At 43.4% G+C, this 16,346-nt stretch overlaps 1 protein-coding gene across 2 annotated transcripts in view; it reads left to right on the top strand.

Annotated features, from left to right (window-relative positions):
* The window catches only part of LOC126418873 (vacuolar protein sorting-associated protein VTA1 homolog), a 70,125-nt gene extending 54,924 nt beyond the window's left edge, over positions 1–15,201 (top strand). For both annotated transcript variants that reach the window (XM_050085872.1, XM_050085873.1), the window contains exon 5: positions 13,517–15,201. In XM_050085872.1, the coding sequence (XP_049941829.1) occupies positions 13,517–13,677 (161 nt within the window). In that variant the 3' untranslated portion in view covers positions 13,678–15,201. The remainder of the gene's footprint in view (positions 1–13,516) is intronic.
* The last annotated feature ends 1,145 nt before the right edge of the window (positions 15,202–16,346 follow it).

The following is a 16,346-nucleotide window of genomic DNA, read 5'->3' on the forward strand; positions in this document are numbered from 1 at the left end:
GTGGTGGTGGTGGTGGTCTTCAGTCCTGAGATTGCTTTGATGCAGCTCTCCATGCTACTCTATCCTGTGCAAGCTTCTTCATCTCCCAGTACCTACCGCAACCTACATCCTTCTGAATCTGCTTAGTGTATTCATCTCTTGGTCTCCCTCTACAATTTTTACCCTCCACACTGCCCTCCAATACTAAATTGGTGATCCCTTGATGCCTCAGAACATGTCCTACCAACCGATCCCTTCTTGTAGTCAAGTTGTGCTACAAACTCCTCTTCTCCCCAATTCTATTCAATACCTCCTCATTATTTATGTGGTCTACCCATCTAATCTTCAGCATTCTTCTGTAGCACCACATTTCGAAAGCTTCTATTCTCTTCTTGTCCAAACTATTTATCGTCCATGTTTCACTTCCATACATGGCTACACTCCATACAGATACTTTCAGAAACGACTTCCTGCCACTTAAATTTATACTCGATGTCAACAAATTTCTCTTCTTCAGAAACACTTTCCTTGCCATTGACAGTCTACAATTATATCCTCTCTACTTTGAACATCATCAGTTATTTTGCTCCCCAAATAGCAAAACTCCTATTTGCCCAATTAAGGGATCTGACATTCCACATTCCGATCCGTAGAATGCCAGTTTTCATTCTCCTGATAACGACGTCCTCCTGTGTAGTCCCCACCCGGAGATCCAAATGGGGGACTATTTTACCTCCAGAATATTTTACTCAAGAGGACACCATCATCACTTAACCATACAGTAAAGCTGCATGCCCTCGGGAAAAATTACAGCTGTAGTTTCCCCTTGCTTTCAGCTGTTCGCAGTAACAGCACAGCTATGCCGTTTTGGTTAGTGTTACAAGGCCAGATCACTCAATCATCCAGACTGTTGCCCCTGCAACTACTGAAAAGGCTGCTGCTCCTCTTCAGGAACCACATGTTTGTCTGGCCCCTCCATTGTGGTTGCACCTACGGTACAGCTATCTGTATTGCTGAGGCATGCAAGCCTCCTCACCAACGGCAAGGTCCATGTTTCATGGGGTTCTGGCCATAGTATTGAGTTAATGCAGCAATTACTTTGTCGTAACTGAGTTTGTCGGGAGACACAGTTGGGAATAGTTTTTGTATTAACCTGAAAACTGGGGACCCCGCAGTTGAAAGCAAGTATTGTAACTCTACAGTACCTTGAACATGATGAACTTGACAATGTGCTTGGAACTGAGTCTCACATTCGATTTGTTCCTCTTCCGTTTCTGTAAATTGCCGGAACTGTGGTATACTGGTCGGCGGTACTTGTTGGGCTGGTTTGTTGGTCAGTTGTGTGGCAGACACACCTCATGCAGCCAATAGTTGTTGTATCATTGTCAGTAGGGTAGCAGTTTGTTGGCACTGAAACTGAAAAACTTCTGTTAGATTGGCTGGCTGTGGCTGAGGCATGGGGCCCGGGGGTGGGGGAGGAGGAATTCACGGTTTACGCAAATACGTTATAGTAAAAAGCAAGCAAAGCCTCTGAAAAGAGAAATTTGATTAGTTCTGCAACTCCCCTCCTGGAATACATGCAAGAACAGAGCAAATTAGCAATCAGAAACACTTGAAAACGATCATCTTGCGAGCTAAAACGCAAGAGAAGCAAGCAAAAACTATGGCCAAGTTGATTAACTTCAACTGCTACTGTAGCACCCCCCCCCCCCCCCCCCAAACACTGTCCAACTACAGACAATCTTCATGCCTTCAGATCTGCAAGAGCATGTGCGAGGTGAGTGATAAAACAACAGAAGAGGGCTTCCTGGAGGGAATTCATGACTTCCATCAGTGGGTACACTTCCACTGCGCAAGTTTGGGAATCTATAAGATGGATTTCAGCCAAGGGTAGGACATATCCCCTTGCGGCATTGTCAAGTAATGGGGTCTTGGTAGACATGCCAGGAGACATGGCTCAAGTTTTAGCTGAGCACTTCTTTGCTGTTACTACATCATCCAGACAAGCTCCCGCTTTTCAGGTATTCCATAGGACTGCAGAAATGAGGAAGCTCAGTTTCTTCTTCTCATCATGAGGAAGTCTAAAACCTTCCGTTCTCCATGTGGAAACTGGAATCAGCTTTGTCTGCAGCCAGAGACGCTGCTCCAGGACCTGATTACATCCATTATACCATGCTTCATCACCTGTGCCCTGAACTGGAAGGACAGCTTGTCTTGTTTCAGTCAGGTGTGGTTTGATGGACAGTACCCAACAGCTTGGAAGGAGGCAACATTAATTCCATTCTGGAAACCAGGCAAAGACTGTAGCACCTCTAACAGTTACTGGACTGAAACTTCCTGGCAGATTAAAACTGTGTGCCGGACCGAGACTCTAGAGTGCATAGTCAACTGCCGCCTCGTCTGGCTGCTCAAATCCTGAGGTCACCTGAGCCACTCTCAGTGTGGTTTCAGGCACTACCGTTCCACCTTTGATAACTTAATCCTACTGGAGACAGCGATACAGGAGTCCTCCTTACGCCGCAACCATTTGGTTTGTGTGTTTCTTGACCTCAAAAAAGCATATGACACTACTTGGAGCTAAAACATCCTTCACCAACTCAATGATTGGGAACTACGTGGACACCTGCTGCTTCTGATCCAACCCTTTGAGGACCAGCAGTTTCATTATCATGTTGGCAATGCCATGTCTGACTGCTTTGTTCAGGAGAATTGGGTCCCCAGGGCAGTGTCCTAAGTGTCCTGTTGTTTGGCATTGCTATCAATGCAGTCAGGAGCCCCGGCAAATGATCTTTGTTTGTGGATGACTTTGCAATCTTCTACTCTTTCTCTGATCTTATGATGACAATGAGACAGCTATAGCTGACCATTTGGAGGCTGGAAACCTGGGCCCAGAAAACCAGTTTTCAGTTCTCACCTGAGAAGACTGTGTGCGTCAATTTTAACCGTGCTCATCAGAGTTTTAACCAACCAATTCTCACAGTGGGGGACAGTAATTTCTGTTTTCAAGACACTGTGCACTTTTTGGGTTTATTATTTGACTTGAAATTAACTTGGCTCCCACACGTGAAAGACCTACGAACAAAGGGCTACTAGTCATTGAATATTTTGAAATGTGTTAGTGGAAAAACATGGGAAGCTGACAGGTCCCACCTCCTGCAGTTTTATAGGGCATTTGTTCGATCACGCCTAGATTATGGGAGCGTGATCTATGGGTAGGCCTATCCTTTCTACCTCAGGATGATAGGTGCTGTCCACCATGAGGGCACTTGGATATCGACTGGAGCCTTTTGGACCATCCCAGTACAGAGTCTGTGTGCAGAGGCTGGTGAACCACCACTCTCGATTCAGTGACATATCCTTTTGGCTCAACAGGTGCTGAAAATCTCAGCGTCACCTCAGTCATTGACATTTAGTTCATTGTTCCAACCCATCTTTGAATGGTTGTTCAGGAATCGGCCCCATGCGACCAAGCCATTTGGTATATGTGCAACAGACTGTCTCAAGGATCTGAATCTGTCGGGCATCACATAGCCAGGGATGGAACGCATTGCTGCCTTGATGTCTTCAGAGGCCCAAAGTGATTTTAAGCTTGACTCAGGACAAGACAACTTGTACTCCAGGTTTTGTTTTTACAAATTTGTTTTCTTCCATTTTAAGTACATACCACAGTTTTATCGTTGTTTATCCAGATGGATCCAAGCAAGAGAATGCTCTTGGTTGCTGTGCTGTTTTTTCTGATGGGGTTTTTGAAGTGTGTCTTCCAGAACAGTTTACAAATTATGATGCGGAATTATATGGCATTGTGGTGGCACTGGAGAGGGTCCACAGACATCACCATGCAAGGTTTCTTATCTGTTCTAATTCTCTTAGTGCATTGCAAGCACCTTACCAAATGTATCCAGTAGACCCGCTGATTCCGCTCATCCATGACTCATTACAGTGGCTCCAACACTGTGTGGCAAGGTGGTGATCTTTTGCTGGGTACCTGGCCATATTGGGATACAGGGTAACAATATGGCCCACAAAACTGCCAAGGAAGCATGTTGGGATAGTGATGTCCATCAATGTCCCATCCCATTGCATGCCATCATCTCAGTTTCTGTCAGATGCGTCATGCATCAGTGAGAGATTGAATGGTTGCAGGTGACAGACAACAAACTGTGGTCGCTCAAATTGACCACAAAGGTTTGGCGGACTTAATGTCGGCATCGCCGCTGGAAGGAGGTTCTGCTTACCAGATAGTGCATCAGACATAGCCCTTTAACATGTGGTTTCCTCCTCTGGTGGGAGGATCAACCATTTGTGAAGTTTGTGACGTGCCACTTTCAGTTGAGCATATTGTGGCTGTGTGTGCCCTATATACTGATATTAGGGCTGTGTGCCCTATATACTGATATTAGGGCAGTCCTCAGTCTTGGAGGAGATCTGCTCACCATCCTCGCAGATATCAATTCAGTTGTTACCAGGGTGATGAAATTTTGTGAAGTGTCAGGCGTCATCCCTAAATTGGTGGGGAAGGGTGGCACACTTTAATATATTATAAACTGCTGCACGTGTGAGGACAGCCTTTGTCCCCAACCATGAGATTTGCATGTTAACTTTTTCCCAGGGCACTGATGACATGATGTCAAGTGTTCGATAAACCTAAATCATCGTCATCATCTTGCAGAAAATATCGGTAATCTTGCTATAGTTACATAATCTGAAGCTATGTACTGTCATAGCCTGCAATAAACTATACCTGCCAAACTGGAGTGTGAGTTAGTGAGGCCCTCCACGCAGCAGCGATGGCCTTAGTACACGCTGTAAAGAGGGTGTTGGCAGCGTGTTGCTTGTTGGTGTGTCTCTGTCCTCACTTGTGATAGGCATGCTTGATCCGACACCTACTATTGATCTTCTCACGTCATCTTTGCTGACCGGTGTGCTGGCGACAGCTTACGCCAGCACAGTTAAACCCATTATCGATTGTCTCCTGCCAGGTATCTCATGCTCTCTTCTCGTTGATGACTTTGCGATTGCAGCTCTCAATGATCCTGTCTACTTGAGTGCCGTCATCAGTGATGTCTTGATCATCTTTACTTGTGGAGCATCAACAGTGGCTGCCACTTTCCCACTGACAAGACTGTCTGTACGAACTTTTTGTGGCGCCAGAAGTTTCCTCCCTTATCCCTGCAACTTAGCCCATTCCTTCTGCCACTCATTGACACAAGGAACTTCTTGGGAGTCAAGTTTATTTGTTGGTCTTCCTAGGTCTCTTACCTGCCAGTTTGTTGCATTCGCTCCCCCAGAGTTCTGTGTGTTTTATGGGGTACCTCATGGGAAGCAGTTCAGACCATCCTCCTCCATTTATACGACCTTGTCCATTTGAAACTGGATTATGGCAGTATCATATATTCATCCGCACATCCGACTATCTTATGTCATCTTAAAAACCATCCCCCATTGTGGGATATGTTTGGCGACTGGTGCCTTCTATACTAGTCCTGTTGAGAGTCGTCGTGCTGAGGCTGCTGACTTAGCGTTGTCCTACCTGCAGGATGTTCTCCTCAGCCATTACGTGTGCTGTCTGTCTTCTATGCCCAGTCACCCATCCTATGCTCTCTTTTTTGATAGATTGATAGTATGGGCTGTGCCCATCTTTTCTATTGCCTCCTGGAGCTTTGCTTTACACTCCCTGCCACATTCTCCATGGGTGCGAGCTCTTCACCACCCTGGATTTGTGTTGGAGGTATATTTTCATTTCGGACTCCATTTGCTTCCTAAGGACACTACACCTGGCCTGGTGTATCACAGCAAGGTTCATGCATTTCGCCAGGCCATCTACTGCTTCCAGCTTCCAAACTGTGTCATCTGCTCAGATTCTCTGTGCTGTTCAGAGCCTTCACACGTTGCACTCAGTCCCACCTTTAGTACAACAGATCCAAGAATGCCTCCACCCACTTACTGTTGAGGGAGCCAACACGGTGTTCGTGTGGATCCCTGGTCACGTTGGCATGCCAAGAAATGAGGCTGCTGATGCTGCTGCAAAGGCTGCAGCTCTCCTCCCTCGGTGTGCTAGTTATTCTGTTCCCTCACATGATCATCTTGTCGCTGTGTGTTACCCCGGGACATGAAACATCTCCTAATAGCGTAGTCGACCTCCTCTCAGCCCTCACGTTGTGAGGTGGTTGTTTTAGCCTGGCTGTATATAGGACATTGTTGTTTTAGTCATCACCATTTAAGTGCCAACCCTGCCCCACTGTGTGCCTACTGCTCTCAACCCTTGATGCTGTGCCACTTTCTGATCTGATACCCATTTTTTAATTGTTTGTCCTTTACTTTGTCAGACCTTTTAGCAGATGACACATGTTCTGTCATCATGTCTTACTTTTTATTCGCCACAGTGGCATGGCGAAGCAAATTTGATACTCCCCACAGGGACCTCCACCATTTCAGTGCTGTTTTGGGAAATATTCCCTAGGGGTGTCCTTGTCCTTAGCTACTGCTCTTTTGAAGTTTTTGCTTGATAGGGTTTTTGCCTTTTTCACCTCAGGCTTTTATTTGGTATGTGTTTTTTTTTTTTTCTTACATTGTGATATGGGTGTTTGACATAGCAGTTTCATGACCTAAAGCACCAACCAGAAAAACAAACCAGCTGCCTGTTCCGGAGTTCACTCATGGGTGCCACATACCTATCCCATGCTATTGCTGCTTCTCTCTCCCAGCCATTGTTTGGTATCCTTACATAAACTGAACACTTTGCTTCTCACTGACAGTATAGATTTTTTTTTTTTTTTTTTAATCAAAATCTCTCTCAAAGTATATAACCGCAGGCAAAACGATGATTAATTCATTACTGTCTTTAATAATTTCCTTCATGGCTTGCAACTGGTCCCTTGTGTTATACCTATTTCTAAACCCAGCTTGTTCTTCTACCATATCAATATCTAATGCTTTTTTTCGTAGTTGATACTTACAATTTTAATGAATATCTTGTTTATTACAGAGGAGAGGTTAATAATCTATAATTTTTTTGTCAAATAATAAAATCCAGGATGGAATGTAATAATATTATGAATAGGAAAGTTGTGACACACCATATAGTGGAGATGCTGAGTTTCAGATAGGCACAACATTTGTGACAGTCTTTTTGTTGTGCCTGTCTGTGACTCAGATGCCTCGACTATGTGGTAAGGGGAAACTTTCCTTTCCATAATATTGTATAGTTTTTTTACACCCTGTTTTGTATGAAGGAGCATTATTTCAGTACTGGCAGTTGTGCTCCTCAGGCATTCTGCAAAACTGTTTACAATTTCCATTTGTATTACTTTCACTAACTTCAAACATTTCTATTGAGAAATTAACAGCTTCCAATGTCTTGACTTCCTTCATACCTTGAATGGCTTTGTGCACCACAGCCAGAATTATATCCAGAGAGTTATTGCTTTAATTATTAACCATATGTGTTTCTGCTTTATCTTAAAACACTTGTATGATTCTCTCACTGTCATTAGTTACTGTGCAGCTGTTGTAATATGACATCTACCTAAAATTAGTTTTTGTCTTGCTTTTTTCATACCACTCATCTGCCTGTATAACCCTTACTTTTCAAGATATGGAACTTGTTGCTTAATTTTGTGTGCTGCAGCCCCCTCTTTTCCAATAAATGTTTATAATCTGCAATACTGCCTTCATATCTGATGAATTTGTTTCTTTCTAGCTTTGAATTGCATGTTGAGTGTCTATGACCACCTTAAATTTGAAAGTAGTATAGGACTGTCAGTTTCTGTGCAGTTTCTTTATCATTTGATAAAACATAGTCAGTTTCATTTTTAGTTCCACTTGGTCTTTGCCAAGTGAATTTTCTGTCTGTTTTATTTTGGAAGAAACTGTTAAAGGACAGATATGCTGTTGTTCTCATCACATTGTTGATATAACCTCTGTCATATCTGGTATCCTGGTCAATGTTTCCCACTGAAGAAATGTACATAGATTTTTTTTCCTACTTTTGCATCAAAATCACCCATAATCTTATAATAAAATATATTTTCATTTATCAGTTTTTGTTGCTCTTCAGAGGTATTACACCATGTCCAAGAGACATAATTTTAACAATATTATGAAAAGGAGAGTTGCTACTCACCATACAGCGGAGGTGCTGAGTCGCAGATAGGCATGACATAAACTCTCTCACAATTAAAGATTTTAGCCATTAAGACCTTTGTCAACAATAGATGAAACACACACACACACACACACACACACACACAGACTGCAGTCTTGGGCAACTGAAATCACACTGCGGGCAGTAGCAGCAGTGCGTGATGGGATAGGTGACTGGGTAGGGGTAAGGAGGAGGATGTGCGGAGAGGGATAGCATGGTCGGGGTGGCAGACACTGAAGCACTGCTGGTTAGATGGAGGGCAGGAGAGAGAGAGATGGAGAGGGAAAGTAGTGGAAAAGGAGAGAAATAAAGACTGGGTGTGATGGTGGAATGACATCTGTGTAGTGTTGGAATGGGAACAGGGAAGGGGCTGGATGGGTGAAGGCAGTGACTAATGAAGGTTGATGTCAGGAGGATTGCCGGGAATGTAGGATGTATTGCAGGGAAAGTTTCCACCTGCACAGTTCAGAAAAGCTGGTGTTGGTGGAAAGGATCCATATGGCACCGGCTGTGAGGCGGATGTAATGTTTGGCAGCGTGTTCGGCAACAGGGTGGTCTGCTTGTTTCTTGCCCACAGTTTGTTGGTGGCTATTAATGCAGCTGTCGTGCCTGCACAGAATGTAGCACAGTGGCTGCAGTTTAGCTTGTAGATCATACGACTGGTTTCGCAGGTAGCCCTGCCTTTGATGGGGTAGGTGATGTTAGTGACCTAATTAAAGTAGGTGGTGGTGGGAGGATGTATGGGCCAGGACTTGCATCTAGGTCTGTTACAGGGTTATGAGCCATGAAGTAAGGGATTGGGGAACAGGGGTTGTATAAGGATGGACGAGTATATTGTGTAGGTTTGGTGGGCAGCAGAATACCGCTGTGGGAGGGGTGGGAAGGATAATGGGCAGGACATTCCTCATTTCAGGGAACAACGAGAGGTAACTGAAACTCTGGTGGAGAATGTAATTCAGTTGCTCCAGTCCTGGGTGGTACTGAGTTACAAGGGGAATGCTCATCTGTGGCCAGATGGTGAGACTTCGGGAGGTGGTGGGAGACTGGAGAGATAAGTCATGGGAGATTTGTTTTTGTATAAGGTGGGGTGGATAATTTCTCTCAGTGAATGCTTCAGTGAGATCCTTGGTATCTGTCGAGAGGGCCTGCTCGTCACTGCAGATGCAACGACCACAGGTGGCTATGCTCTACAGAAGGGACTTCCTAGTATGGAACAGGTGGCAGCCATCCAAGTGGAGGTATAGCTGGTGGTTAGTAGGATTGATATGGACAGAGGTACTAATGTAGCCATGTTTGAGGTGGAGGTCAATGTCTAGGAAGGCGGCTTGTCGGGTTGAATAGGAGCTGGTGAAGCAAATGGGGGAGGAGTTGTTGAGGTTCTGGATTAATGTGGATAGGGTGTCCTTGTGACTGATGAATGTGAACCAGGTGAGGGGTTTAGGATTCTGGCTTTTTAGGAAGGATTCCTCTAGATGTCCTATGAATTGGTTGGCATAGGCTAGTGCCATGCAGGTACCCATAGCCGTACCCCGGATTTGTTTGTAGTTTATGCCTTCAAAGGAGAACTAATTGTGGGTGAGGGTATGGTTGGTAATGGTGACTAGGAAGGAGGTTGTTTGTCTGGAATCCGTCAGGTGTTGGGAAAGGTAGTGTTAAATAGTGGAAAGGCCATGGGCTTTAGGAATGTTAGTGTAAATGGAAGTGGCGGCAATAGTGACGAGCAGGGTACCGTGTCAGTAACTGTGGAGAGTTGGTGGAGGAAATGGTTGTTACCTTTTATGTAGGAGGGTAGGTTCCGGGTAATAGGCTGAAGGTGTTGGTCAATGACGGCAGAGATTCTCTCAATGAGGGCACAGTAACTGGCTACAATGGGGCATCCAGCTACAATGGGGCATCCAAGGTAGTTAGGTATAAGAAGGTAGGAGGGCGGGGATCGCTAGGGGCGAGTAGAGAGATGGAGAGATGGGCCTAAGGATTTCTGGATTTGGGTCACTGTGGCAAGGTTTATAGGGGAAGTATCTGACAGATGGCAGAGTCCTTCTGCCACATAATACTTGCAGTTCAAAACAACAGTGGTGGAGCCTTAGTCTGCAGGTAGGATTCTAAATGTCGGTATCAGTTTTTAAATGTTGGACTGTGGTTCTTTCAGTAGATGCAAGGTTAGTTTGCATGTTGAGGGATTTGGGGAATGATGGTGAGGCAAGGTTGGAGGTTAAGAAATTCTGGAAAGTTAACAGGGGGTGATTTGGGGGCAGTGGGAGTGGATCAAAGTTGGATTGAGGAGTGAACTGAGCTAGGCAAGGTTCAGTATTGGTCTTTGGTTGAGTTGGATTGGTAGGGTTGGTGGCAAAAATACTTTTCCACTGAAGTGACTGGGAGAAGGAGAGAAGGTTTTTAACAAGTCCTCCTGATTGAATTTGGGAGTGGAGCAAAAGGTGAGGCCTTTGGAAAGGACTGATATTTCTGTAAGGCCATGAGCCAAGCAACAACACAAGTACAGTATGTGGACTGGGATCTGGCTAGGGAAAAGGAAACTTTTCTGTATTGACACAGATGGAGGGAGCAGGGATACATGGTTGCAGGATCTCCAGTTACTACTCAAATCCGTGGCGCATCCCACAACCTCTCCCCAGAGTCCTCCTCTCTACTCACCCCTACCACTTCCCACACTCGTACATGCTTCCTAAAGTCCATAAACTTAATCACCCAGGATGCTCCATTGTGGCCAGTTACTGTGCCACCACTGAGAGAATCTCTGCTTTCATAGACCAACACCTTCAACCTACTACCCGGAACCTACCCTCCTATATAAAATATACCAACCATTTCCTCCACTAACACTCCACGGTTCCCGTCCCTTTACCACATGATGCCCTGCTCGTCACTATTGATGACGTCTCCCTTTATACCAACATTCCTAATGCCCATGGCCTTACTGCTATTGAACACTACCTTTCCCAATGCCTGATGGATTCCAGACCAACCACCTCCTTCCTAGTCACTACGACCAACTATAACCTTACCCACTATTACTTCTTCTTTGAAGGCATTACCTACAAACATATCTAGGGTACAGCTATGGGCACCCACATGCCAGTCTTTTCATGTGCAATGTACAGGAATCCTTTCCTATAAACCCAGAATCCTAAACCCCTCACCTGGTTCAGATTCATTGGTCACGAGAACACCCTATCCACATTCATCCAAAACCTCAACAACTTCTACCCCATTTGCTTCACTTTCCCTTACTCAACCCAACAAACCACTTTCCTAGATGTTGACCTCCACATCAAAGATGTCTACATCAGTACCTCCGTCCATATAAAACCTACTAACCACCAACTATGCGTCCACTTAGGATTTCATACCAAGTCCCTTCCGTACAGCCTAGCTACCCGTGGTTGTCGCATCTGCAGTGATGAGCAGTCCCTCTCAAAATATACCGAGGGTCCCACTGAGGCCTTCACTGACCATAATTATCCTCCCAGCCTTGTACAAAAACAAATCTCCCGTGCCTTATCTTTCCAGTCTCCCACCACCTCCCAAAGTCCCACAGTCTGGCCACAGAGGAGCATTCCCCTCGTAAATCAGTACCATCCAGGACTGGAGCAACTGAATTACGTTCTCTGCCAGGGTTTCAGCTACCTCTTGTCATGCCCTGAGATGAGAAATGTCCTGCCCACTATCCTTTCCACCTCTCCCGCATTGGTATTCTGCCAGCCACCAAACCTGCTCAACATACTCGTCTATCCTTACACAACCCTTGCTCCCAAGCCCTTACTTCATGGCTCATACCCCTGTAATAGACCTTGATGCACGACCTGTCCCATACATCCTCCCACAACCACCTACTCCAGTCCGGTCACTAACATCACCTACCCCATCCAAGGCAGAGCTACCTGTGAAACAAATCATGTGATCTACAAGCTAAGCTGCAACCGTTGTGCTGCATTCTTTGTGGGCATGACAGCCAACAAGCTGTCCGTCTACATGAATGGCCACCGACAAACTGTGGCCGAGAAACATGTGGCCCACCCTGTTGCTGAACACATTGCCAAACATGACATCCTTAATTTCAATGACTGCTTCACAGCCTTTGCCGTATGGATACTTCGTACCAACACCAGCTTTTCTGAATTGTGCAGGTGGGAACTTACCTTGCAATACATCCTACGTGCCCGCAACCCTCCTGGCCTCAACATTCATTAGTCACTGTCCTCACCCATCCATCCCATTCCCTGTTCCCTTTCCAGCACTACACAGCCGTCATTCCACAATCACACCCTGTCTTTTTATTTCTTTCCTTTTCCGCTATTTCCCCTCCCCATCTCTCTCCTACTTTCCGTCTAAGCAGCAGCGTTTCACCTAAAGCTTTAATTGTGAGAGCCTTTTTGTTGTGTGACTCAGCATCACTGCTATATGGTGAGTAGAAACAACTCTCCTTTTCATAGTATTGTTACATTCCACCCTGGATTTTTCATTGTTAGACATAATTTTGTTTCTTTATCATTGAATTTCTGACACACACACTGTTCTTCAGTAAATCTCATTTAATCCCTTATCCATTTCTGCTAACCTATCTTTGATTTCTAGGGTTCTGCTGTTTACTGATAACAAATAGAAGTTAGTTGAAGCATTTGTTCTCTATGGCCCACAGTTCTGTGTATTTAGCCAAACTTTGTGTAGAAATATTTGGGCACAGAAATGTCTCTGCATCCTCCATGACCTGAAGCCATTGTTTGAGGTGCCTTGCTCCACAGCTCACAATATTTTCACCCAAATCTGAATACCAACATCTAAGAACTAGCACATGGCAGTAGTACCACCAACAACCCTGTCCATTGTACACTATCCTAAAGGTCCTAAAGAGTCGGGCAAGATGTATGAACAGTACTATACTGTGGCAGAACCCTGTGCTTGCAGCTGTAGTAGTACCTATGCCACACAATACTTGTGGTCAAGAGTTGCAGTTTTTGACTTGTACATTGTAGATTGCTGAAGAGCTCATTCATATTTGTCTCCCATAAAGTGATCTGTAAAGATTGTTGCCATTTGTGTACTAACAGTTGGATGGGATGAACATCTGTATCAGATCTTGGCAACTACTCTGGTTTGTTCTCTTGATCTTGCAAAGACATAAATAATTATTTAAATTCTAGCAGAAATTTCCATACCACATTTAAATCGCCAAGTGGCCCCCTTCCCTCTTAAACCTTGTGTTGTCCATACTTTGTAATTGTCTTGTGATTTACATCTACTTTCTTTCTACCTTATTGTCCTTCTGTATCTTTCCCAATGTTTTTCTTCTCACCTTTGTTACACATTCTTTATAAAGGTATATGTATCAGCATTCTTCAGTTTGTGTATGTTAAAGCTTTTACTTTCATGTTTCAGGTAATGGAAGTTCAGCTTCACTGAATCCAGCACAGATCACAAAGGCTCAGAAGTATTGCAAGTGGGCAAGTAGTGCCTTGAACTATGATGATGTACCAACCGCCATAGAAAACCTGGAGAAAGCATTAGTTCTGCTTCGGACTGGTGCAGATACGGGTTAATTGCCTAATTGTCAACAAACTAAAAAGAGCAGTTTCTGTAATTTTTTATGCTAATACACTTTTCAAACTAAAATGTTTACAAAATTAAATTTCCATTTTACGATGTGTTGTTAACTGATGGAGAAAAGCTCATAGTAAATATGCTTGGTACTTCGCTTCCTGTTGATGATTATTGAAAATGTATGATTTCTTGCGTATGGTTATGCATGTACTAGCATAATTTATGTAAAGTCATCTTGCGAATATAAAGATATTGATTTTCAGCAAATAAGAGGAATTGTAGATGTTTACAACATATATCATAATTAAATTATTTTCTTATGACAAGAATGGAAATTCTTGGATAGAACGATACATAAAATAAGAAAAAGGCAACTGCTCACCTACAGCAAACTGATGTGTGGCACATAGCCATGTAACAGAAAACAGTATGCACTCGCCTTTGAGCTCTGGTTCTTCTTCTGGCAGGGAGTGCACACTCACAACCACACAGTTAACAAAACGCGCACTACTGTGGCCACAGCAACACATGAATGTAATATGGTTCTACCAGACATAGATTTTTGTTTCGTTTCTCTAACATTTATTTTTCAAGGTAATAAACTTACTGCAATATTTACAGCTCCCTCTTCTTCAATAAATGTTCATCACTACATTACTAACTTCCTATCTGATGAGCTTACTTCTTTCTAGCTTTGAATTGCATGTTGAGAGTCTATGACAACATTAATTTTGAGAGTGGTATAAGACCATCAATTCCTGTGCATACTATTTTCTGTTACATGTGTCTGTATGCCACCCATCAGTCTGCTAAAGGTAAATGATTGCCTTTCTCTTATTTTACAAATTATTCATTGATCTATTTTGTAATCAGATGAACCATAAATTAAATATTAAAGCTTACCTGGACTTTGTATATACTAAACAGTGGAAGATCCAGGATGGAATGTAACAATATCATGAAGAGGAAAGTTGCTGCTCACCATATAGGGGAGATGCTGAATCATAGGCACAACAAAAAGACTGTCACAAACACTCTCTCTCTCTATTTTTTTTTGACAATGGCCAAAAGCTTATTTCTGACAGTGTCTTTGGTGTGCGTATCTGCAACTCGGCATCTCCACTATATGCTTTGCGCATACCAGATACTTACAGCAAGCCTGGCAGGCTTAAAAATGAAAATAGTCCTGGTGCAATTATGTTGGTTTTGCAGATTCTGACTATGTGCTCTTCTTCTTTAAGTGTTGTTGATGTCTGTTTTCTTATGATTAGTTATTTAGCATGACTTTCACGCATATAATCTGCTTGAAATCTGATGAAGCCATAACCCACTTACATTTAATAGGTTAAGTGTTCAGTTATCATCAAACTTGAGACAACCTGGTCCTAAGTTTCAAGAACTGTTAAATCATGTGGACTGTCAAATATTTAGAATAGTGAATAAGATGATTAACAACGTTCTATTGAAAGGCTGTGCTTGTAATTTTGTAATAAAGATCATGTGAGCTTGATGTTCTGATTAAATGCCTCTATGTATGTAGATGTATAAGTAATGGTACCATGGGTTCTTTACCGTGTGCACTATAACTATATAGTCAAGAGGGCAGTGGCTGTTGTTGGTTAAGAGTACAAGAGCACATGAACACCTTAACTTTTGACACCGTGTAGATTTATTGGTTATTTTTCTTTGAGTGCTGTTAAATGTAATGTAAACGCAGTAAACTGAAATACAGTCAAATCTCTCGCACTATGCTACATTGGACCTCCAGACGCAGTGAAACTGTAAAAGTTGGCATCAGGGTCACAAACACACCTTCAGTTGTGCGCGTTTTAAAGAGCTTTTGCACATGTGCAACTGGCGTGATGCTGGCGTGATGTAATTGCTTTCAGTGCCACTCTGTGGTAGCACACTGCAGCAGACTTTTGTCCCCATTCATTTGGCATTAATTCCACTAGATGGTAGCACATTCCTCAGATATGGCAATTCGCTCTCTATATAGTAAAATGAGATCAGACATCATTATATGTTGTAGTTATAGAAAAGCCTATTTTGTGGGATTCTGAATGAGATACTTTATACAGTATATTAAGTTTTGGAGTTTATCAGACAGTAATCAATTACAAGTGCTGAGAATCATAGACCACACCAACATCGATGCGAGACTACCAATTCTTCATGCCTCTGACATGTCGGTTTTATCTGTACTGTAGGACCACATTTTAGATATATATGAACATTCGCGAAAAGCTGTCACACTGGCTTCTCTGTTACCCACTTAAATGTGGAGTTAAAGATGGCGTGCTTTTGGCCGTTATGATTCTCAGCACCTCATTTGTATTCTAGTGAAGTGATCTTGTTAGTAAATAATACTACTTAAATTTAATCATTTCCCCATGCGGCAGTTTGTGTTTGGCAGTGGTTGCTTACTATGCAGGGATTGGCTTCTGTGTGCAGTGTCAACATGAACACCGTTGAATCTGTTTTAAGTGCTAATGAAAACAAAATTACCAGGAAAAGATACCCACAAAGGAACTACGGCCTCCCAGACCAGATCCGTTGTCTGAGAAAGCTACAGAACCAAATACGCATGACTACAAGTGAACATTTAACAAATAAGTGTATAATAAGCGTAAGTTGTTGTTGTCATTGTTGTTGTGGGTGCAACATG

The sequence above is a fragment of the Schistocerca serialis genome, chromosome 9, assembly GCF_023864345.2.
Source record: "Schistocerca serialis cubense isolate TAMUIC-IGC-003099 chromosome 9, iqSchSeri2.2, whole genome shotgun sequence".
NCBI classification, from domain to species: Eukaryota; Metazoa; Arthropoda; class Insecta; order Orthoptera; family Acrididae; genus Schistocerca; species Schistocerca serialis.